This window comes from Anas platyrhynchos, chromosome 13 (genome assembly GCF_047663525.1).
Source record: "Anas platyrhynchos isolate ZD024472 breed Pekin duck chromosome 13, IASCAAS_PekinDuck_T2T, whole genome shotgun sequence".
NCBI classification, from domain to species: domain Eukaryota; kingdom Metazoa; phylum Chordata; class Aves; order Anseriformes; family Anatidae; genus Anas; species Anas platyrhynchos.
Genome location: NC_092599.1, coordinates 13,069,011 through 13,092,297, shown reverse-complemented (window position 1 = coordinate 13,092,297; position 23,287 = coordinate 13,069,011). Strand labels below are relative to the sequence as shown.

The window sequence follows — 23,287 nt, the reverse complement described above, 5'->3', positions numbered from 1 at the left end:
GGCTGCGTGCCCCCCCCCTCCCACCCCCCCTTGTCCGGCGCTGGGCCAGGGGGAGAGGGCGGCTGCCCCCCCCCGGCCCTCTCTAATAGAGCCTAGTGCATAGGGCTAGCTGCGCTGGCGGGGGACACCCTGCTGTACAGAGCAGCCCCCCCCCTCTTCCCCTCCCCAGCTCTGTCCCCCGTTTTCCCCCCCCTTTTCCCCCCCCCAGGAGCCAGGCCCTGCTTTTCCCACGGGATGTTTTACCGAATTGTTCACGTGGTTTGAAATAATAAAATGTAGAAAGAAAAAAAAAAAATGTGCCCCCCCCCCTCCCTCTGTGGCTGCTTTCCTCCTCCCTGGGGAGGGACTCGGGGGGCTGAAGGGGGGAGCGGAGATGCAGGAGGGGACTCCTGGGGGTGGGAACTATGGACTGGGAGCCCCCCCAGGTTGTCCCCATGTTTTTGGGGTTCCCCCAGCAGTGCTGGCTCCCCCTTTGCTGGGGAGGTGCTACCCAAGCCCCCAGTGTCACCCACGGTGCTCACAGCCGGGGGGGTGACCTCGGGGAGGGGACAGGGCTGTGGCCAAATGCCCGGGGGGGCTCTGGAGCTGCGCAGGTCACATCGCCGGCATCTGGGGACAAGCAGGGGCGGTGGCAGGGGGGGGTTAGGGGCACCAGCGGGGTGTGGGAGGGGGGTGGGAGGGGGTTGGTGGGGGCCGGGGCTCAGAAGAGCCCGCAATCCTTGAGGTTCTCCTTGATGATGATGTCGGTGACGGCGTCGAAGACGAACTTGACGTTCTCGGTATCGGTGGCGCAGGTCATGTGCGAGTAGATCTCCTTCACGTCCCGCCGCATGTTCAGCTCCAGGAACTGCAGCTTGATGTAGTTGCCGGCGTCCTCGTAGGTGTTGGGACCTGGTGGCAGGCAGGGCCGTGTGTCCCCCCCCCCCTTCCCCAAGCCCTGGGGTGCTGGAGACACCCGGTGGGTGCCCCTCAAAGGGGGGGGGGCTGGCACCCGAAGCTTCCCCACCCTCCCCTCACGGCCTGCCCCTGGCGGAGGAGCCACGGCCGCCTCACCGTCATAGTCGGGGAAGCAGATGCTGAGGTGGGCCTTCTTGATCTTCTCCAGGAAGACGTCCTTCTTGTTCAGGAAAAGGACGATGGAGGTGGTGGCGAAGTAGCGGTGGTTGCAGATGCTGTTGAAGAGGTGCAGGCTCTCGTGCATGCGGTTCTGCGGAGGGACACGGCCTCGTTAGCCCCGTTTCAGCCCCCCTCAGCCCCCCACCACCCCCAGCACAACCACTCACCACTTCGTCGTCCTCCACCAGCACCATGTCGTAGGCGCTGAGGGCCGCGATGAAGATGATGCAGGTCACCCCCTCGAAGCAGTGGATCCACTTCTTGCGCTCCGAGCGCTGCCCGCCCACGTCGAACATCCTGGGCAGGACCAGGAGGGCTCAGCACACCCCCCCCACACCCCCTGACCACCCCCACACCAGAGCCCTATGGGGCAAGGTGGGGGGGGGGGGGGTTTGCTCAAGCTCAACCCCTACCTGAAGTTGAGGTCCTTGAAGGAGAACTGGGTCTCAATGATGCCGGTGGTTTTGACACGAGAGCGCAGCACGTCCTGCTCCGTGGGGACGTAGCCGGGGGTCACCAGGCGCTCCAGGTCCGACAGGTAGCTGCCCAGGCACACCGCGGGCATCAGGCATCTCCCACCAGGTTTTGCACCCCCAGCACCCATGGGTGCCCCCCCACCCTCCCCCCAGCACGTACTATCCAGCCGAGTCGTTGAGCTGGTACTCGGAGGCACGGTCGAAGCAGGCTTGGATGCCCGCGTCCTTCCAGAGCCGCCCAATGATGTCTGACATCTCCTTGGGCATGGTGCCCTCCTCGATGGTGTCCGAGAGGTGCAGCAGCTTGCGGGCATCATCCTGCGCGGGACAGGGACTCAGCAGGGTCAGGGGGGGTTAATTTTAAGGGAGGGGTCCCCGTGCCCTGCGCTGAGTGCCCCTCACCTGGCGGGCCGAGTCTCCGTACTGGATGTTGAGGGTGCTCATGGCGCGCACTATGGCCAGCATGGACTGCAGCGTGTTGCTGTAGATGATGGCGATGAACTCCAAGCATTCCTCCAGCGAGTAACCGTCCTGGTGGATAATCCTGGCCGGGACGGGGGGCACGGGGCTGAGCTGGGCACCGAGGGGTGTGGGGAACCCATGGGCTGCCCCCCACCAGCCTCTCCCCCCAATACTTACTTCATCTGCTTGACAATGGTGCTTTTCCCCGACTCCCCTGCCCCTGTGGAGGCAAAGCAGGGTCACAGCGGTGGTCGCCCTTTTTTTTTGGGGGGGGGGCTGCGTGCACAGCAAAGCATCCTGCAGCCCCAGGGTGGGGAGGGGGTCACAGTGGGGTCTGGGAGGGCTCCGGGGTTGTGGTGATGCTGCAGCCCCAAGGATAGGGCAATGGGAGCTGTGGGGGGCTCAGCTGGGGACATTCTGGGGGGACCGGGGTTGGGATTGGGGACACGGTGTGGCAGCGCAGGGGGGGAACACCCTGGGATGGGATATGGGGGCAGACAGAACCCGTGGGAGCACTGAGCACCAGCGGGGGTCCGGGAGGGACCCGCAGTGCTGGGGGGGCACAGGGGGAGACCCTGGAGCTGGAGCCATGGCTGGGAGGGATTTGGGGGTGCCTCGGAGCAGCGGGGGGCTGGGGTGGGTTTGGGGATGCCCAGGAGTGTGTATGGGGTGCTTGGGGGATAGAGGGCGGTCTGTAGGATGGGCTGGGTGAGTTTAAGGGGTTCTGGGGATCTTGGGGCTGCTGGGTGGGCTGCGGGGCTGCAGCACAGGAGGTTTGGGCACCCCCTCCCCAAAACCCTGACCCCTCCCAACCCCTTTTGAGGCCGTGCCCGCCTACCCAGCAGCAGCAGCTTGACGGTCCTGGCATCCTTCTCAGCGTCCTCCTTCAGCTTCTTCTCCAGCTCGCGCGAGTGCTTCTCCTCGGCGCTGGCCCCGGCGCCCATCCTCGCCTCCGCCGCCCGCCGGCTCGCCCGCTCGGTGGAGGTCAGCACCAGGACGGGCAGCGTGCGCCAGCCCCCCGACGCCTCCAGCGCTCGCCCACCGCCCGACTGCTGCCGCCGCCGCCGCCGCTGCCACCGCCACCCCAAGTGGGCCAAGGACGGGGACAAGGAGCTCGGCTTAAGCCAGGCCCCGGATAAAACCCCCGAAATCTGCCCCGGGCTGAGCTCAGCAATCCCCTGGCTCCCAGCGTCAGCGCTTCTGCCACGGGGAAGGGCGGTGGGGTGAGGGGGGGGGCACCCAGCTGTCCCCGCTGTGGGCATGGGGACGGGGTCTTGCTGTCCCCAGGCCGGCCCCGTGGTGCGGTGGCCCCGTGGTGGGGGTGTCCCTGTTGTCCCCAGGCTCACGGTGGTCCTGCCCTCCCTCCCCAGGCTCCCTCGTGAGCCATCCAAGCGCCCCCCCCGATGATCCCAGCACCCACCCAGCTCACCCCACCCGTGTCCCTTTCCACCCCCCCCCAGTGGTGTTCCCAGTGTTCCCCTCTTGCACTCCCAGTGCCCCCCAGCAGGCCCAGTGCCACCACTCTGGGTGTCCCCAGGACCCCTCCCGCACCACCAGGGACCCCATTTCCCCCCCCCCAGTAACATCCCCCAGTACCCTAATGGGAAACCCCAGTGCCCCCCAGTACCCCCAGGGACACTCCGGGGAGCTCGCTGTGTCCCCTCCCTGCTGTCCCCAGCAGCTCCCTGTGCCCTGTGCCCCCCAGCCCCTTGTCCCTTGTCCCCCCCCCCTCCTCGCTGTCCCCGCTGTGCCCCCCCCGGCCCCGCCGACGCCGACCCCTGGGCTCCTGCAGCGCCGATCCCGGCCGCCAGGGGGCGGAAGGACCCAGCACAGCCCCGTACAGCCCAGTATAGACCAGTACAGACCAGTACGGTCCCGTTCAGCCCAGCACAGTCCAGCACAGTCCAGTACAGCCCCGTACAGCCCAGTACGGTCCCGTACAGCCCCGTACAGCCCAGTACAGCCCAGCGCTTCCTTACTATGGCCCAGAACTCCCCAGTCCATCCCAGTACCACACCCACTGCCCCCAGCACCAGCCATCCGTACTGCCCATTAACACCCACCACCACGCTCCCAGTACCACCCAGTACTGGATCCCAGTACCAGAGCCCACAGCCCTGGTCCTTCCCCCAGTACCAACCCCGAGTGCCCCTGGTGGTGCCCCCCAGCACCACCCAGTACTGCGCCCCTGTGCCCCCAGCATGACCCCCTACCATGCGGTGCCCTTGTCCCCTCCCTGTCCCCCTCTTCACCCCCCCCTCAGTGCTAAGTGACCCCCCCAGCTGCCTGCTACCTGTCCCCAACAGAGCACACGCAGGCGCCCGCATCCATCCCAAAGCCAGCATTTATTTGGGCGTGCTCCAGGCTGGGGGGGGCACACGCACACTCCTCACCTACAACTATTTACAATGCCCAGCAGTGGGCAGGGTGCTCCAGCAGCACCCATGGGTGCTGGAGGCCACCCCACTGCAGCCCTGTCTCACCCCTCCTGGATGTGCCCCCCCCACCCATGGCACAGGTCCTGTCCCCAGAGGGGGCCGAGGCCATGTCCCCATGCCCGCAGCCACCTCGCCCAGCCTGGTCCTAAAAAACTGGAGAGGGGTGGGTGGGGAAACTGAGGCACTGAGGCCATGGGTGGGCTGTTTGCCCAGTGCCACCTCTCCCCCTGTCCCTGCTTTGTCCCCCCTGCCCCTGTCTTGTCCCCCGCTGTACCCCCAAGGGCATCACCCCCTCGCGACCCAAACCCTGGCACCCAGCCCTCGGTGGTGCAAGCCGGGATCCTGGACCCCAAGGGGCTTGGGGGGGCAAAGGGAAGGAGGATGCAGGATGCAGCCCCCCCCCCAGGGTCCTCTGCTCTGCCCGGTGCCGGGAGGTGATGCTGGTGTCACCGAGTGGCTATGTACAACCTGCAAATAAATACCGCTGGGGGTGGGGGGCCTGGGGGGGGGGGGGCGCACATGCATGCGTGTCTGCCTGCATGTGTGTGTAGATATATATATATATATTTATTTTATTTATAGATATTTTTTAATATTAAAAGGGGGGAAAATAGACCACTGTGCTAGCAAAGTCCCTGGCGAGGGGTTCATGTGTGCCCGCAGGTCTCTGGCGGGTGATTCCGGCGGCTCCGTGGCTTCTTCTGGTCCTGCAGCTCCTTGGCTTTGAGGGCAGCCAGCGGCTCGGGGGGGCCGGGGGCCGGGGGCCGCCAGTAGCCCTGGCAGTACTGGTCGAGGAGTCCCAGCTCGGGGCGGCTGAGGAGCTGCAGCAGGTCCTGGTAGCGCGGCGTGGGGGCTCCCGGCAGCCCGGCGGGGGGCACCTCGGCTTGGAGCAGGACGGCGTGGACGGCGCGGGCGGCCAGGACGCGGAGCTGCACCCTGGTCACCGTGTGCTTGAAGTTGTTCTCGGTGGCGGTGCAGGAGTAGAGGCCGCCGTCGGAGAGCTGCAGGGCGCGCAGCAGCAAGCCCTGCTCCGTCCGCAGCACCCGGCCGCCCTCGGTGCGCAGCTGCAGGGAAGGGGACGAGGGAGGCTCAGCCCCGTGCCGTGGTGCTGCCGGGCCCAGCCCGCGGCCCCCCGGCTTCTCCTTCCTCCTACCTCTTTCCGCCGGTCGCTGTTGTCCTTCTGCAGCAGCCACTTGACGGTGGCCTGCGGCGAGCGCGGCTGGCACTCGAGGAAGGCGGTGCTGCCCTCCACCCCGTACTGCACGGCCTCCACCGCGTTCTTGTTGGCTGCGGTGGCAGGGCACGGCATGGCAGGGAGCTCACATGTGTCCCCATGCCCCACCGCCCTCCTGCTCATAGAGCTCTGCCCTCGGCAGCGCCAGCTGGGGGGCTGCTTGATGCCCACCCCACTATGAGCACATTTGTGCACCCACCCATGGTCATCCGCCTCTGGAGTGTCCATCCAGCCACCTATGCTCTTGCTTCTCCCCAGTGTATCCACCTGTCCGTCCATCCATCCATCCATCCATCCATCTGTCCGTCCATCCGTCCATCCATCTTTCTTCAAACTCCAACATTTCTAGTCATTCCTCTACCCTCCTGTCCATCCATCTGTGCTTTCTTCCCCAATGTATTCCTCCATCCGTCCATCTATCCATCCATCCACCTGTGCTCTTCCTTCTCTCCAGTGTATCCATCCATCCATCCATCCATCCATCCATCCATCCATCCATCCATCCATCCATCCATCCATCCAATCTCCAACACTTCCAGTCATTCATCCACCCTCCATCCATCTTCTTCCCCAACATATTCCATCCCTCCATCCGTCCCTCCCTCCATCCACGCTTGCCTTTTCCCAATACATCCCTCCACAACACATCCATCAGCCCTCAAGGCCCTACCTGGCCGCTGCCCCCATTCCCCTACCTCCCACCCCCATGCCCTCCCAGGGGCTGCCCCCCATCCACCTGCCCCTCGCCCCCTCACCATTGGAGTTGTAGCCGCGGCACTGGCGCATGGGGTTGCCGTGTCGGATGTCCTGCCGCCTGCTCCGCCTGCAGGGAGGCAGGAGGTGACCTGGGGACCCTCTTGGGGACCCCCACGCCCCCCCACCTCCCTGGGCTCCCACCTCTTGGAGGACGCCGAGTAGCGGCTGCAGGCCTTGCCGTCCCAGGCACAGTAGGGGTCCCGCGCCAGGCAGCAGTCAGCGCAGGCTTCTCCGTACACGTCGCAGCGGTGCAGGGCCAGGTGGGTCACTCCTACAGCCGAGGACACGTAAAGCTGTTGCTGTTGGGGGGACAGAGAGGACAGGGTAAGATGTTCCCTGGCCGTGTGGCCTTGTCTCCAGCCAGGAGGGACCAGCACCAGTTAGCTGCAGCCTCCCAGTGCTGGGAGCGGTGGAGAGGGCTCAGCCTGGAGCCACCCGAGGCCGGCTCGCCCTGGGGCCACTTGCAGGTGTCCCCGAAGGCTGCTGCCATGGGGTGGTGACAACAGGCAGTGCTGCAGCCGGTGCTGGTCCCCAGCCACGTGCTCCACTCACCCTCTTGGAGGAGATGGTCATCGTCTTGATGGGTGCCGGCACCTAGATGGGGGCAGGAGCAAGGGACATGGAGGGGCCCAGCCTGATGCTGGGGGCACCCCAGACCTACCCTGGGCAGCTGGGGAGGACGAGGGGCCAGCAGGCAGAGGGATGATGCTGCAGGTCCCCCCTGAGCTGCCCAAGGGACTACTTGGTGCCAGCTGCAGGCAGGGGGTGGAATGGGGCACGGCTGGGCTGGGGATAGGCAGCGGCAGGAGCAGGACGAGCCAGCCCTCACCTTGAACACCTCGATCTCCTCCAGCATCAGCTCCTCTGTCTCCATGTCGTCCCGGGGCAGCACAATGACTTTCTGCACTGTGCCCCGATCTGCAAGACACCAGGGTGCCTGGATGCTCAGTGCCACCGGCAGGGCACCCGCGCCCTCCCCTCCTAGATAGGGGGTCCCTGATGGGGCCAGGGACGTGGGGAAGGACACCCCCTCCCTCCCCAAGCACATCTTCATCTGCCTCCTGCTGCTGCTACGGGTGCAGTGTGCCACTCGTGTCACTGTTCCCAGCAAGGTGCTGCCACCACTCAGGGCGGGGGGACAGCCGCTGGGGATGGGCACAGGGTCAGGGGAAGGACCAGGATTGAGCACGGTGGCACTAGGATGGGCAATATGGAAGGGGAAGCACCAAGCTGGATGATGGAGCCCCCAGCACGGGGAATGGGGCTGGAGAGCTGGGTCTGGGAGATGGGAGGAACCAGGCTGGATGGTGGTGCCCTGAGATGGGCACCGGGGCAGGGTAAAGGGCAAAGCTGGATTGCAGCAACCCCAGGACGAGCAGTGGGGACAGGGGAGGGACCAGGCTGGACGGTGGCGTCCTAGGACGGACAGCAGGGCAGGGGATGGGCCCCTGACGCCCTCCAAGGCCGCGCTGGAGCATGCTGCGTTCTCTGCGGTGTGCGGCGTGGGTACCTGTGCCCAGGAAAAGCACCTCATAGCGCCCGTCTGCCGCGTCCACCTGGTCGACGGCGATGGTGGTGAAGCGGTAGTTGACGTTGGTGCGCACGACCAGGGGCTGGCGGTGGGCCGGGTAGACGGCGTGGTACATCAGCGGGTGCGAGCGCATGAAGTTGATCACCTCGTCGGGGTAGTCCTTGGTCGACTTCATGGAGGGCGTGAAGGTCCCCCCAGGGCACTGCGGGCAGGGGGAACGCAGCGGTGGGCTCCCAGCTGCCCCGGGGACAAGCAGTGGCACCGGGTGCCGTGCCCACGTGTGGCCGGGGTGCTTACAGTGCCTGGCCGGGGGTAGGGCATCTTGCCCGTGTAGGGCATCCACTGGTAGTTGGGGCCCTCCTTGTGGGCGAAGGGCCCGTTGAACACCATGCGGATGTCGGCCATGGAGTAGACGCAGACGGCTGAGCCCTTGAACACTGACCTGGCAGGAGGAGTGCCACGGCCTCATGGACCTGCGGCCACCTCCAGGCTGACCCCAACGGCCCCGTCCTCACCCCGTGCCCACCTCAGCATCCCCAGGACCCTCGCCCACCTCGGCAGGAGCCCCCAAGCCCCAGGGACCGCCATGCCACGAGGGCGCTGTGCTCACCCCGATGCGGAGAAGACGGCGTAGATAACGGGGTTCTTGGTGTCCTGCGTCTGCTGGATGAAGACGTCCTCTTGGGACAGAAGGAAGAGCGTGTCACCACCGGGGGGAAGGGCAGGGACCCCTTGCCGTGGCTCCCGGCTCCTCTCCCAGACAGGGCCAGCAACGGGATTCCCAAACCTCCCAAAGAGAAGGGGCACCGTGTCCCCTCCCCACCCTGCCCTGAAAGCCTCCAGGGCTGCCGAAGGACCACCAGGATGACCCAGCCCCCTTCCCACAGCACCCAGATGCTCACGGAGCTCATCGAAGTGCGTCTCGATCCCATCGGGTCCTGGCACGGAGCAGACGAGACGTGCCTTCAGGAAGGTGCTCCACTTGTTCACCAGGCAGCAATGGCCCCCATCGTCGTTCTGCGGCACAGGGATGATGCTCAGCCCGGCGCGGCTCGGCACCGGCACCGGCACCGGCACCCTGCCCGTGCCGCCGCTGCCCCACTGCACGCACCAGGCAGATGCGCCCGATGCGGGAGTAGACCCCTGGACTCATCGGGGCGTCAGCGGACTTCTCGCGGAAGAAGAAGTAGAGTTTGTCATCGTTCCTCTCGCTGCTGTCGGGGATGAGCTGGGCGCGGATGAAGGCCGGGTCTGCAAAGGCACGGGGTGGCGCCGTCAGCCTGGGGGCACCCCCAGCCCCCTCCCGATCCTGCAGAGCCACAGGCGTGGTGGCGTGGGGACAGCGGTAATCGGCTGGGGGGGTCCACGCTGGATGGTGGGAAGCCTCCCCTTGCCATCCATCAGCCCGTGCCCCGCCGGTGCTGACAGCTCCCCCTCTCCGCTCCCTGCCCCAGCAGCTCCCAGGCCCAGCAGGACCGTCCCATCTGCTCTGCTCTGTTTACTCAGCTGCTGCCCTGGGGCCGGGGGTGCTCCACGGGGGCAGGAGGAGCGCTCGGGGTCACTGACTGCCGGCGACACGGTTGAGCGCTCAGCCCTGTGGAAACCCACGCAACAGGCTCCAAAAGAGACAGCCCTGCTGGGTGCTCCCACCACAATGCAGAGTCCCAGGCGTGTCTGTCACCATGCCCCGTGCAGGTAGCCCTCTATCCATCTGCCCTAGATTTATTTCCTTCCTTCCTTCCTTCCTTCCTTCCTTCCTTCCTTCCTTCCTTCCTTCCAGCCATCTATCCATCCATCAAGCCATCCCCCAGCCATCCAACCATCCATCCATCACTCATCCATCCCTCATCCATCCATCCACCCACCTATCCATCCATCCCTCATCCATCTATCCATCCACCCACCTATCCATTCATCCATCCACCCACCCACCTATCCATCCATCCATCATCCATCCACCCATCCATCCCTCATCCACCCATCCATCCATCACTCATCCATCCACCCATCCGTTCACTCATTCACCCACCCACCCACCATCCATCCGCCCACCCACCCACGCGTCCATCCATCCGTTCACCCCCCCAATCACCTCCCCATCCGTCCCCCACGCATCCATCGCCCATCCCGCACCACCACGCGTGCACCTGCCCACACTGGCTACCGTCTCTGCGCGGGGAGGAGGGCGCGGGGTGCCAGGCTCCATCTCCTCTCTAAGGCTGGAGCCATGGGGTCCCTGAGGAACCTGGGCCGATGCCACCCCCTACCAACCATTGAGCCAGCGTGAATTGTACTGGTCCGTCCTCATGGCCGTCTGCTTGCCCATGGTGCGGAAGATGGCTGCGTCGGTGCCCATGAAGTCAATGTACACGCCGGCATAGAGCTCTTCATCTGCATATGGGAAGGGGGGCAGAGGTCAGCCGGCCCCCAGCCACCCCTGTCCACCCACTGCCCCCAGGCTCCATCCAGCCCCGGCCAGGAGTCACCAGGCTACCAAGAAATGCGTCCCGGGGAGCACTGGAGGATGTGACTGGTCTGCAAGGGACCTCAGGACTGGGGCCAGCTGGGTGCCCAGTGCCACCACCTGCAGCAAGGGTGGCACGAGCCAGAGCCCAGATTCTCGGGGCCACGCGGGGAGTGCTCCCTCTGCCCATCCACGGGCCCTGGGGAGCCACAGGACTCACTTATTAATGCAGAGACGGTGTCCACCTTGGGGTCATAGGAACACTTCCCTTTGCCTGACTCCAGCTTGTCCGGCTCCAGGTAGAAGATATAATCCTGGGGAAGGAAGAAGAACAAGGCGCTTGTGACATTTTCCCCCTCTGTCCCCATGGCACCTTCCGAAGCAGAGGCCTCCTCGGGGTGGAGCAGAGCGGCCACCAACGCTGCCAGCTGACGACGAATGTGACGGGACCAGAGGGGCATCCACAGGACTCCCGAGAAGCCGAGGTCTCCAGGAGGTGCTCCTCAGGTGCTGCTGGATGCTGTCCGTGCCCTCCGCCGCGTGGGTTGATCCCTGCTCGTCGTGGACAGGATGAACGCGGGGCGCTCCCCGGAGCTGCTTCGTGGCCCACGTGGCCACCGCGGGGCTGCTCGGGCCATCGGCATCGCGCTGACTCCAGCCACCGGTGGGCAGGGTTTGGCTGCCAGACCTGGCAAGGAACTCGGCCCGTGTCCTGGCCACGACCCATCTTCCACCAGCATCCACCTCGTGCTTTGGGGCCGGCCACCCCGCGCTGCGCCGCCGGGAGCCGCTCTCTCCGCTGTCACCGCTGCCCTCCCCAGGCTGCCACAGCCCCGTGGCAGGGTGAAACACAGCCTGCACCCCACAGACCACCAGGAACCTCCTGCCCTGCCGGCCAGGACACCCCGAGTGTCCCCAGAACACAGCCCTGGGGACAGGGCGAAGCAGCACCAAGCTGGCACCCACCGGGCACCACAGCACAGCCGTGCCTCGGGTGGTACGGTCCCTGCACGGCGAGGGGGGCTGGGGGGACAAGAGGGTCACTGCAGAGCACCTGGGCTCTGGGAAGGGCTGGCCAGGCCAGGGACACTCGCCATGGGGACACTAGCCATGGGGACATTAGCCATGGGGACATTAGCCATGGGGACGCTCTACATGAGCACACTTGCTGCAGGGATGCTCGCCGCATGGACAGCAGCCATGGGAGGTTCTTCCTCTCCCATCCTCTCCCTCTGCAAGACGTCCTCTCGCCAGCTCCTCCTGGCACCCGGGGGCAGCCAGGGCGCCCAGCCCAGCACCCAGAGGTGGGCATGGGATGGCTGGGACGGCCCCGCTTCCTCCAGCCCCATCACTGCACCACCGGCACCAAGACCTCTCTGGGGACAAGCCCTGGAGGTGCCACGTTGCCCTCCCCACCAGCAGGCTGTGAGCCCTTGTGGGTGCGTGCTGAGCCCTGCTGCGACCCCATGGGCAATGGGGGAGACGTGGATCGAGCCCCTGGCACGGGGCAGGAGGTGCCTGTGGTTGCTGCAATGCTGGTGGCTGGGAACATCAGGGTGTCCCCCCCGAGCTGGCAGCGATGTTCCCCTTGGAGAGGAGGAGACGGGGCAGAGGGACGCGTGGGCAGGATGGGGCAGGGACAGGGACAGGGAGGACCCAGGCTGGGGGCCCCATGCCCACGCGCTGACCCGTGTTAGTCCAAGGAGGGGGGGGGACACTGTCAGGGCAGGCTGGATGCTGGCTGTCCCCAGGAGAAGCCGGGGACACCACCACCTCCCCGAGCCTGCCGCCCGCTCTGCTGGAGCGAGGCAAAGCAGAGGGATGCTGGCGAGGCGGCTGCTCAGCGACACTTTTTGTAGACCCTACCAAAACACCTCCTGCACGTGGCCGTCCCGAGTCCCCTGCCTCGGTGGACGCTTGGATTTGAAGGGACACGGCGGGTCCGGAGATGGGAAAAGCTGGCAGTGGAGGCGAGGGGAGGACTGCCAACCCTGACAGTGCCCCCTGCGGGGACGCGTGCGAGGAGGAGGGAGTTAGTGAGAGCAGGAGGGGGGAGAGGCCGGGCCGCTGCTGGAGAACGCTTTGCAGAGAGGAGGGGAGGCAGCAGGGGGGGGCACGGTGACAGACCCCACCCCGGGAGCTGCCGGTGGGAAGGAGAAGGAGCCCGCGGCTCCGGTGTGCCCGGGGAGAGGTGGGCACAGCTGCGGCGGGCTCCCAGACCCGTTCCCACCTTGCTTTCTGCCGGTCTTGGGCTGCGGGGGCTGTCGGTGGCTCTGCTTTCCCGGCCTCCCGGAGGGACGGGCTGGCTCGGCGGAAACCCCTGGGGAAAAGGAGCAGGGCAGAGAGTTAGCGCCGGGGGATAGAGGGGGTCCCCCCGGGCTGGGGGCTGCGGGATGGCTCCGGCAACCCCTGTCCCCACGGCGCAGCGCTCTTCAGTGGTTCCACAAGCAGCCAGAGGGGACGGCAGCAGCCTCGTCCCCAGCAGGGCCATCGTGCTGTCCTGGACTGCGTGGGCATCCCTGGTGGTCCTCGAGTGCTGCGGCACCCATGAGATGTCACCGATGGTCCCAGTGCGGGGTGGTTCAAGCCACGTCAGCCTCTCCTTGCAGCAGTCCTGGCACCACACGCCTCCCTCGGCTCGGCTCGCTGAGCTCCACGCGGACAATACGAGGATGTGGCCAGGGGCTGGGGGTGATTGTGGCAAGCAGAGCCCCCCGGCCACCCTTGCAGCGTGCCACAGCAGTCACCCCAAAACCGCTCCTTCCACTGCACGTCCGACCCAACGGGGCTCCAGCACCGCTCCCTTGGGTTACTCCATCGGGGCCAGCTGACGTTGTTCCCCCTCCGAGCGTCCCACGGCGCGTGCCACCACTGTCCCTGCTCCCCCGTGGCCACCAGATCACCACGCTCCCTCCTCGCCAAACGCCAGCCCTGGCACGGAGTCGGGCGTCTTCTCCATCTCCCCGTGAGCCAGCACATCCCTCGCAGCGGGGCAGGAGGGCACGTTGGAGCGGAGCCCGCGTCGGGTCCAGCCCATCCGGGTGCCGAGAGGAGTCTGGAGAGGTCCCTCTGGGTCTGCAGAGCTGGCTTGGCCCCGTTCAGCATCGCCCCACGGGCGCTCGGCGTGTCGCTGTCCCCCCCCCGAGCCCCCTGGTGCTGGCCCCGGGACCTGCCCGGCCGCAGCCCCCGTCCCTCCCGCCCCTCACCTGCGCTTTGCGCCCGCGGTTGATGAAGGCGCAGATGGGGTTGTAGGCACCGGTGCCGCACACGTAGAGGTGGGTCCGGTTCCAGGGCTGGATCAGGCGGATGAAGTTGCCGCACTCCCCCTGGGAAGAAGAGGGGAAGAGCTGGGAAGGCAGAAGGGAGGCCGAGAGAGGAGGGTGGGAGGCTGGCACTGGGCATGGGCTGGCACAGAACACATGCTGGTGGTGGCCACGGGCTGGTGGTGGCCATGGCTCTGGCACACCTTGGGGGCATGGCTCTGCCAGGGGGATGAAGCCACGTGGGGAGCTGTGCCTCCTGCTCGCCCACGAAGGCTCTGGACGTGCCTGGCTGGTGCAGAAGGGACAGGAGGACACGGTGACACCTCCGAGCGCCAGCACGCACAGCACACCCCGGGGGTGCCTTTTCCAAGGGACAACATGATGGCACGAATTCTGCCTGGTGGCCACCAACCAACCCCTCTGCCGCTACCAGAAGGGGGCTCACGGTGGACACGAAAGCCCTGGGTACGGCTGGAGTCACCAACAACACAGGGGCTGGAAAGCCAGCGGTGACCCAAGCCCCTGGAGCAGCAGGGGCAGCTCGGCGGGCGCTGGTGGCACTTACATTGCTGTTCTTGCCTGAGAGGATGCACTCCTCGATCCTCTGCGGGGGGGCAGGCCAGTGGATCTGCAGAAAAACAGGAGATGGGGAGGAGATGGGGAACACCGGGCTGCTGTCCCCATCCCTGTCCCTGTCCCTGTCCCCGTCCCCAGCCCCAGCACCACCAGGAGGGACCCTCGGGACACCCAGCCCCACGTCCCCGGCGGGTCCCCAGCCCGAGGGGCGTCAGCTTACAATGAGGGGCTCGCGGTTGATGTCGTGCAGGTCGAGGGAGAGGACGTAGTCCTTGCTGCCCACGTACATGCGGTCGTGGTCCTCGTCCTTCAGCAGGATGCGGTAGTCGCTGGAGTTGAGCAGGAAGTTGAAGAAGTGCGCGGTGCCGCTGGCCTTCAGCTCTGCGGGGCACGGGGCAGCACGTCAGCACCCTGCCGCCCTCCCAGTGCCTCGGGGACACCAACTGGGACGGACAAGGGTGGCCGGGACACGGGGCAGCACCGAAAGCTAGCCCCCGGCAGCGGAATGGGGGTGCCCACCGAGATGGGGCACGATGGAGCATCTCCAGCACTGGCATCGGCCCCTCCTGGAGTGTCCCCAACCCCTAGGACAGGGGAGCAGGGAGGCAAAAAAGCCCACTCCTGGGTGTGTGTGTGGGGAGGGGGGGGGACACGGGACACAGATCTCCCCCCCCACCCCGCGCCCCCCTTGGGGAGTTATTTTTAGCCTGAGTGTGGGAGAACCGAGTGAAAGAGGATAATGAGGGTCATGAATATTCACAAGTGCAGCGAGGCAGCCAGATGGAAGGCAGAAGTGCTGCAGATGATGTGGGACGGTGCCAAGGACCACGCGGCAGGGGCAGGGCACCGGCGAGACTGGGGGGGGGGGCAGAAGGAGGAATGCCACCCCCCCGATCCCCTCCTACCTCCCTGCCCCCATCCCCGCTGCCAGGCGTCCCCCAAAACCCTCAGAGCACGAGGGGTTGGGGTGGCACCGCCGCTACCCCCCCCAGGGGGACACCACCTGTGCCGGGTGCTGCTCCCCTGGGAGGTGCCACCCCAAAAGGGGCCGCCACCAGCATCCCCCAGAAGCCAACTCCACCTGATGCCAGCCCCAATTTGGGGTGCTGGGGGCAGCCCCCCACCCCTGGCCTCCCCTCCCCGCAGGGCAGCGCTGGGGCTGCTCCGGGAAGGAGCGAGCTGGCTTCCAGGCACGGCCGGGCACGCAGCCAGCTCCTGGCCAGGATGAGAGCTCCTGAAACCTCCCCGACCTCCTGCTCCCGAGTCCTGCGGGGTGTTGGATAAGTCCCAGAGGTCCCCTCCCATCCCCAGCACCTCTGGGACCTGTAGGGGGAGGAATCTCCCCTGATCTGCTTGGGGCAACCCCCCCCTCTGACCTCTGACCTCCCGCTCCTGGGGCCCCCCAGCCCGCAGGGATCCGGAGGAGCCAGCTCGTTAGCGGACACACCTGATGAGCTTAATCCCCTTTTAATTGCCTGCAGGGCCCCCGCTGCCCCATCCCCGCACAGGTGGCCTCCCTGGGGACAGTGGGGACCGAGCCCCCCGGCGCGGCACCGCGGGGAGGGCTGCTGGGTGCCCCAACCCTTCCTGGCACGGTGTCACCGCGGTGTCACCTCTCCATCACCATTACGTGGCCAGGAGCACCAGATTTGGGGACCCCGACCCACCAGTGGCCACACCAAAAAACAGGAGGGGCTGAGAGCGGTGCAGCCCCATCGCACGCTCCGTGAAACCCAATTCCCCTGGGTTTTGTCCCATTTTTCCAGCTCTTCCTCGCACCTGGCGGCTGCCACCCACGCGTGCCCTTGTCCCAGCCGGGAGGAAGGAGCTGTCCCCGGCTCCGAGGGGACAGCAGTGGGGTGGCACAGCCCCCCCCCCACCATGTCCCTGAAGCCCAGGTGAGGTTTTGCAGGTCCCTAAAAAGCAGAAGGGGGCACACCCCGGGGGGTGGGGGAGCGGTGCAAAGGGTTAATCCCATTAGGGACGGGGCGGCCACCTCCCCAGGTGCTCCATCAGCCCATCCCCTGCGCCTGCGAAACCAATTACACCCGATCTCACCTAATTAGTTTCTAATTACGGGCTTGTAGTGCATTCAACATAATTAGCATGTAAATTACACGCCGTGTTTATATTCAATAACCGCTCTGCCCGCTCCTGGCAGCGCGGAGATGACGGGGGCCTTTTGGGAGCCCTTTTCTTTATTTGCATCTGGGGGAATGAATTTCATTCACGTGCCGACGGAGCCGCCCGGCTGCCCGCACCCGTCCCCGGGGTTTGGGGACGGCTGGGGACAGGCAGAGTGACCCCAAAGGGGCAGGGAGCAGTGTGGGGCCGTGCCAGGATTTGGGGACACAGCCGCACCCCACAGACCTACCCGGGGCCTTTCGCCCCGCCAGCTCCCCACATTTTGGGGCGTTTTCCCCAATTTCCCCAAATTTTCGCAGGATGCTTTGCAGGTGCCGCCTTTCGGGGAAGGTGGAGGGCCCAAACCAGGCAGGGACAGGGAGCGGGGTGAGCGTGGATTTGTCCCCATTTGTTGTCATCGGGGCTGCTCAAAGAGCCGGGTGGGTTGCCTTCGGAAAGCGGAATTGCTTATTTGTTTGAGCATCACTTCGCTACCCCTTGATGGGTTATTTATGATGTAATTAAGCTAATTACATGGAATAAGAGAGTTTCCGTGGCCCCGAGCCAAGCTCCTTTTTCCCATTTAACCGACTCACAGGTGGTAGGGAGCCGAAGGAGCCCGACGGGGGCTCGCAGATGAAATGGCTCCGGCTCCCGCGCCACCGAGCACGGCGGCTGCCAGCGCTGCTCGATGCGCCCAGGGGCCCCCTGCAGCCCCCCGGGGACACATCCTGGTCCCCGTCCCCTCCACCACAGGTGCCGGGGCGCCCGGTCAAGCCCCACATCAAAGCGGCCAAGCTCCAGAGCAGGGCAATTTGGGCACAGTCCAAAAAAAAAAATAAATAAAAAAATAAAAAAGCTTTTTTTTTTTTTTTTTTTGTCAGCCAAAACGCTGATTCATCCCCAGCCAAGAGGGAGCGGGGTTTTGGAAAGGCCGGTTGAAAAATGACCCCCCCCACCCCCTTACTCTCTGGAAAGCCACTCGGCGAGGGGAGCCGCCGCCACGCACCGCCTTCGCTGCTGCTCGGTGGTTTTGGGGGAAAAATCTGCGTTTTCCCCAGCCCCGGGGGGAGCCGCCGCGCAGTTTTTCCAGGCAATTTGCTGCCCGCCAAAAAGGCGGCGGGGAAGGAAGCGGCTCAGATTGCTCCAGGTAGGGGGCCGCCGGCGGATCCTGCCGCATTTTTCGAGGCGCTTGGCTCCTTCCAGCGGGATGGGATTCAGGACCCTTCACCGCCGGTGCTTTTTTTTTTTTTGGGGGGGGGGAAAAAATAAAATAAATTAAAAAAAAAAAAAAATATCGGAGGAGGCAGCGGGCGAGGGGACGGGGCGCTGCGGGAGCCTGGCACGTCCCCGGAGCTGGCTGTCCTTGTCCCTGCCCGCGTCCCCCCCATCTGGCCGTGTTTATTTGAAGCCGCCGGCATCACGCGCGTCCCACAGCTGCAGCAGCTTAGGCGGGCGCCTGGGCGGCCCCGGCCCCCAGCCCCCGGCCCCCCTCTGGCCCCCGGCCCCCCTCCGGCCATCTGCCACCGGCAGCCCCCCGGGGCGGGCACGCGGCGTCCCAGGGCGCGGGGAGGGAAACTGAGGCAGGGAGCGCGGTCCGGCTCCAGGACGTGATTATTTTTTTTTTTTTAGTCCTATAATTCTCATTTAAAGTGATTTATTGTTATTTTTTTTTTTTTTCCCCACTTGGATGTGGGAAATAGGTGGGAGGCAGCGGCACCGCCCTGTGCCCACCCAGCCCTTCCCGCTGCCCGGCTCCCGGAGGTGACAGCCGTGACCGCCGAGGGGACAGCAGCTCCTTTTTGAAGCCCAGCCCGGGGCCCTGACCCCAAAGCCTTCCTCCCCGCACCGCCAGCAGCCGCTGAATCACCGCCACCTCCCGCATCCTCTCCCCATCACCTCCTGGGGAAGCCCAGCCCGGGGGAGCTGACGTCCCTCCGGTGCCCAAAATCACCCGGCCCGGAGGAAACCGGAGGAGAGAGAGGAGAGAGAGAGGGGGGCAGCAGGATGCGCCCGGGGAGAAGAGGAGGGAGGGGGGGGGACATTTACTAGCAAGAAGAAGATGATTAAAAATATCCACCCTATTTCTGGCCGGGAAGAGCTGTTGGCAAAACAGAGCCGCTCCACGGCCTCTCCCTCTTCCAGGGAAGCACGGGACCGCGCTGTTCTTTCCATGCTGGCCACCTTCCTGCCCGGCCACCGCGGCCGGCACAGGAAAGCCTTGAGAGGGAGGACGGGGAACGGAGCCGCGGGGTCCCCGCCGGTCCCACCCCAGGGCAAGGGATGCGGCCGGCAGCCCCTTGACACCGCAGCCTTTCTGTATTTATTATATATTTTTTTTATTTATTATTTTCCCTTTCCCCTAAGCGCTACGAGTGCAATTCAGCCGAGGATGACGCAGGCCCCCGGGAGCTGCAACCAACGCCACTTCCTCCCCGAGCGAGCGATAACAAGCGAGGCAAACAAACCCGGAGATGCTCCCGGCGCTGGCCGGGCTCCAGGCTCCAGGCGGGGAGGGGGGGGGACACACACATGGAGTGCCACCAACACCCCCCCCCCCCCAGAGCTCTGCAGGACCACATCCAGCCCCAGCCAGAAGGATGCTGCGGGAGGCGGTGGCACCCGAGCCTGCCTCGGCTCTGTCCCCTTCCCAGGGCTGTCCTTGGGGACACGTCCCCATCCCCGTCCCCATCCCTGTCCCCAGCCCTGTCCCCAGCCCTGTCCCGTTCTCCTCCGCTGGGCTTGGGAAGGGACGGGTGCCACATCTCCGAGACCCCACAGGTTTGGACAGGGCCGAACGTGCACACGAAGGACACGATCCCGCAGCGTCCCCAACCCAGCCGTGCGTATTTGGGATTAATTTGGGCACAGCAGCGCCAGGCCTTGGAGCACCGCAGCAGGAGCAGGCCCCCAGCTTCCCCGGGGACACGGAGCGGGGCGAGGGCGCAGACCCCTGCCCCAAAGCACCTCCCCGTGCCCTTCTGCCAGCCCTGGGGGCCACGAGGATGTCCCTGCAGGTGGAAGCCACCAGCACGGCCTCCAAACGCCCCAGCCGTGCCCTGGCAGCAGCCGAATTCCCTCCCGGGGACTCTTGCAGGCAGCAGCCGGCCCCGCTGCGGGCAGGAATCGCTCCCTCGCCTCTCGCCTGGGCTTGTCCCCGGCCTCCTCATACCACAGATTTTCGTGCCTCACCTCCAGCAGCCCGTCCTGACCCGCCGGGGGGGGGCTTCGCTCTGCAAACCCTACAGGGTTTGGGGGGGCTGCGAGGGAGCAGCTCCGTCCGTCGCCTCTCCCAGCACAGGCTGGGGGCACACACCGGATCCATCCCATTGCCCCCCCCCTTGGGAAGCACCCACACGCCCTGGTACTGAAGGGTTAACCCCTTTCCCCCCTCCCCAATCCCCCCCCCAGGCTCCCTGCCAGCCCCAGGCATTAACACCAGCTTGGGGTCGGCGTCAAGCTGCTGTCTGGCCCCGCCAGCCATGTGCTGGGGGTGGGGGGGGGACACCACGGGAACCCCACAAGGACACGGATCCCAGTGGGATTTCCCAGCAGGGAGATGCCTAAAGAACGGTGACCCCATAAAGGGCTGCGGGGGTCACCTCCCACCCCCCCACCCCCCCAAATTTCTGCTCTTACCTTTGAAGGAGAGCTGCACCCTGGGGGTGGCAGGCACGTAGTCCTTGGCGTGGGCTGCCCGCCAGCCCAGAGTCAGGAGGGTGGCCCAGAGGAGGACGCTGACCACAGGCATGGTGTGAACGAGCCGGGGGGGTCCCAGGGCACGGGGCTGTCCGTGGGAGTTGGGGGTGGGGGGGCACACCACCTGCCGGAGAGGGGACATCAGTTGAGGATGCTGTAGGACACGGAGAGGTGTCGGGCAGACAAAGCCAGCACGCTGCTGTCCCCGTCCTCGCACGGGTCCCCTCCCTGAGCTGCTGCACGAGCCTGGTGGGAGAAGGCAGAGCCCCCGAGGTGCCCACCCTGCCCGACCCCACCGGCAGCGAGCGGGGGGCACCCTCCCCAAGGAGGGGGGGAGGCAAACCCAGCGTCCCCCCGCCGCCCTCAGCGCCTGTCCGCAAATCTCTGTCGTCCAGGAAGGGCCCCAGAGGGCAAGGTGGGGATAAAGGGGGGGGGCAGGTGGCAGCCAAACCCCACTCTGCAGCATGGGAGGGGGGCAGAAATGGGGGGGCTGGCTCACCCCCGGCTGCGGGCACGACGCCAAGCTGCAGGGCGAGGCGAGCGCAGCGGCGAGCACTGCGGCACGCTCCCGCTGCGCCCAGGTGAGGAGCATCCCCCCCCTCACCTCCCCCCCCCCAAACCCCCCCCACCCCCCCTTCTCCCCAGGGGTCCCATCCCCATCCCTCCTGCCCCCCCCCCTCCCCAAATCTCCTCCCAGCCCCAAGCAAAGGCGCAGCGAGCAGAGCCGGGATCAAATCTTTCCAACATGAGGGAAATCTGGACTTCATTATTCCGAGAACGAACACACACACCAAAAAAGAAAAAAAAAAAAAAGAAAAAAAAAAAAGGATTTTTTTTTTTTTCATAAATAAAAGAGGGGAAAAAAAAAAAGAAAAAAAAAAAAGCCCTGCCTGTGTGCCAGGCAGCTGGACTCCCTGGGGCTCCGGCACGGAGCAGAGTCCGCCAAGCTGCCTCCAGCAAGCCACACACGCACCCGGCTCAGCACGCTGCTCACCACGTCCCCAGAGCATGGGGACCGTCCCCCCGCCGTGCGTCCCCCTCCCGAGGTCACCCGAGCATCGTCCCTGCGTGCTCCAGAGCCCGGCTTTAGGATTTGGGAGGCATCTGGCGGGAAGTCCCACATCTGGGGCGGGGGCTCGGCCACTTGGGAGTGCCCGGGGGGTCTCTGGGTGGTGGTGGGGGGGGACACAGGGGATGTGCCCTGCAGGGCTGCGACATCACAGACACACCTGGGGACAGGAGGGCTGGACGGGCAAGAGGGTGGCCACCGGCCCCCGAGCATGGCTGCCCCAAAACGAGAGTCACACCGGGAGAGGGACCCCGACGGGAGGCGGTGGCACCCCCGGGCTCCTGCCCCGCACACGGGGGGCAGCGGCTGCAGCGCCGGTGGCCGGGGACGGAGGGGGATGCGCGGAGAGGAGCTGCCTCTCCCCAGGGCTCCATATTTTTCTCACTATTGCCTTTGGAGCCGGTAAATATTTAGATTTGCTCGTCTTTCCCCGCGCGCACACCCAGCTCCTGCTCCATTGTGCTGGCATTCGGGCCCCGGCCAGGCCCCCACCTCCCGCCCGTTCCCAGGCTCTGCCCTGGCCATCACCGCGGTGCCCCCTGCAGCCGGGGCAGGCGGGGACCCCCCCCCAAAAAAGCTCCTCCGCCAGCTAACCCCACAGTTGGTTGCAGTTCATGAGCCCCCCTTTCCAGCAGCCCCCCTCCCCGGGCAGCTTTTCGGAAATAATTCTGGCAAATCCCACTCTTGCACTTGGATGGAGCTGCGTACGCGTCAGAGACAGGGAGCGAGATGGCAAACAAAGGAAAAGAGGGAGAGGAGGGGAGAGGAGAGAGCGCACGGCGAGGAGGGGAGGAAGGGGACGGCGGTGAAGGGGGGAGCCTGGGGAGGGTCGGGGGGCGCCCGGGCTGGGCGAGACGAAGCCGATCCCGAGGGGGCAGCGAGGGGAAACGGCTCCGGCCAAGCGCACCTCGGCCGGGAACCCTTCACCTCCAGGGTCATCTGCGCTGCGGGGAAACTGGAAACTCCGAAACGGGTGTGTGGAGGGGGTGGGGGGGCCGCATTCCTGCCCGCCAGCGGCCCCCCCGGCCCCACCGCCCGGCTTCATTGTGGGCTGCGCGCCCCATGGCACGGCGAGGTGCCCGGCGGGGACGGGAGCGCGCCCGGGACGCAGCCCCCCAGGGGGCTCGGCAGGGAGGGGAAAAAGGGGAGGAAAAAAAGAGGGGCCGGAGGGGAACGAGCCCCATGCGGGTCTCCGCCGAGGAGGAGAGAGAAAAAAAAAAAAAAAGCATAAAAAGAAAAAAAAAAAGGAAGAAAGGCAAATCGCTGCAGACCCGAGGAATAACTTTGCACAACTTTGCGCCGCCTTTCACCCCGGCGCGGGCCCTCCGAGCAGCCGGGCCCCCCCCCCCCCGGGGGGGAGCTGAGCCCCCCAGCCCCGGGTAATTCCTCGCTGCTCCCCCCGGCCCCGTGAATGTCCCGAGGCCGCCCCCCCCCCCCCTCGTGGCCGCCCCCACTCCCCGCGTGGGTGCCCGCCGCCCACCCGCCTCCCCCGTGCGCTGCCACCGCCGGCTCCGCGCGTCCCTCGCCGTGTCCCCCCCCCCTAATCCCGGGCAGGGATTAGTTAGGGGTGGGGGGGGTGGGTGGGGGGGGGACACACGGAGAGAGATACGACCCCCGGGGATCTCGGGGATGCTCGCGGCGGGGCGGGGGGCACCGGGACACCCCCTGCAGCGGGGGGGCCACGCGTGGGCACGGCGGCGACACTCGCAGGGGACATCGCGGGCGACTTGCGGGCGGCGTAAACTTTCCTCCCGGGGTGGGGGGGGACCCCCAGCATCCGACCAACCCCCCCCCCCTCATTTTTTCCCCGTGCTTACCTCGGGGGCGGCGGAGGGAGGGAGACAGCGGGGGGGCTCAGCGCCTCGCCGGGGGGCACCCGCGGCCCCCCGCCACGGCGCGGCCGCAACTACCGCCGCGTCCCCGGCCCATGGAGAAGCGGCGGTGGCGGTAGCAGCGGGGGGGGGGCAGCGGCGGGGCGGGGCGGCGCGGGCGGGACTCGAACCCGCGGCGGGGCGGGGGCCGGGGGCTGCGCGGGGCGGCGGCGGCTGCGGCCCGGCTCCGAGTGGGCGCCGCAGCCCC

The 23,287-nt window shown here is 66.2% G+C and overlaps 2 protein-coding genes across 3 annotated transcripts; both read right to left on the bottom strand.

The window, feature by feature from the left end:
* Positions 1-111: 111 nt before the first annotated feature.
* Positions 112-3,612, bottom strand: GNAT1 (G protein subunit alpha transducin 1). The gene is made up of 8 exons (XM_038185890.2): positions 2,893-3,612; positions 2,232-2,274; positions 1,995-2,136; positions 1,753-1,910; positions 1,530-1,658; positions 1,284-1,413; positions 1,054-1,207; positions 112-891 (listed from the first exon to the last, which is right to left on the bottom strand). Exons 1-8 carry the CDS (start codon positions 3,314-3,316, stop codon positions 701-703), a joined length of 1,371 nt encoding a protein of 456 aa, XP_038041818.1. The 5' UTR covers positions 3,317-3,612; the 3' UTR covers positions 112-700.
* Positions 3,613-5,050: 1,438 nt separating this feature from the next.
* Positions 5,051-23,287, bottom strand: SEMA3F (semaphorin 3F). 2 transcript variants are annotated; one of them, XM_027467650.3, is made up of 19 exons: positions 23,026-23,256; positions 20,080-20,263; positions 14,537-14,697; positions 14,306-14,368; positions 13,684-13,803; positions 12,708-12,797; positions 10,698-10,791; positions 10,285-10,404; positions 9,125-9,264; positions 8,916-9,030; positions 8,624-8,693; positions 8,311-8,455; positions 7,993-8,215; positions 7,312-7,400; positions 7,035-7,076; positions 6,624-6,781; positions 6,482-6,549; positions 5,646-5,779; positions 5,051-5,556 (listed from the first exon to the last, which is right to left on the bottom strand). In XM_027467650.3, the coding sequence occupies exons 2-19, from the start codon at positions 20,189-20,191 to the stop codon at positions 5,140-5,142; spliced, it is 2,361 nt and encodes a 786-aa protein (XP_027323451.3). In that variant the 5' UTR covers positions 20,192-20,263; positions 23,026-23,256; the 3' UTR covers positions 5,051-5,139. The 2 variants fall into 2 exon arrangements, with proteins under 2 accessions (XP_027323451.3, XP_038041817.2); XM_038185889.2 differs by lacking the exon at positions 12,708-12,797 and having other exon boundaries at positions 23,026-23,287.

What these genes read in the sequence shown, in the direction of transcription:
- GNAT1 (XM_038185890.2), bottom strand. Translation starts at nt 3,316, where the DNA reads ATGCCCACAGCGGGGACAGCTGGGTGCCCCCCCCCTCACCCCACCGCC. An exon ending in ACGGAGACTCGGCCCGCCAG is followed by an intron (nt 1,911 to 1,994) that starts GTGAGGGGCACT and finishes TGTCCCGCGCAG; the next exon opens with GATGATGCCCGCAAGCTGCT. An exon ending in TTCAAGGACCTCAACTTCAG is followed by an intron (nt 1,414 to 1,529) that starts GTAGGGGTTGAG and finishes GGTCCTGCCCAG; the next exon opens with GATGTTCGACGTGGGCGGGC.
- SEMA3F (XM_027467650.3), bottom strand. Translation starts at nt 20,191, where the DNA reads ATGCCTGTGGTCAGCGTCCTCCTCTGGGCCACCCTCCTGACTCTGGGC. An exon ending in CAATTCACGCTGGCTCAATG is followed by an intron (nt 9,265 to 10,284) that starts GTTGGTAGGGGG and finishes GTGCCTTTGCAG; the next exon opens with ACCCGGCCTTCATCCGCGCC. An exon ending in GCATCGGGCGCATCTGCCTG is followed by an intron (nt 9,031 to 9,124) that starts GTGCGTGCAGTG and finishes CCTGTGCCGCAG; the next exon opens with AACGACGATGGGGGCCATTG.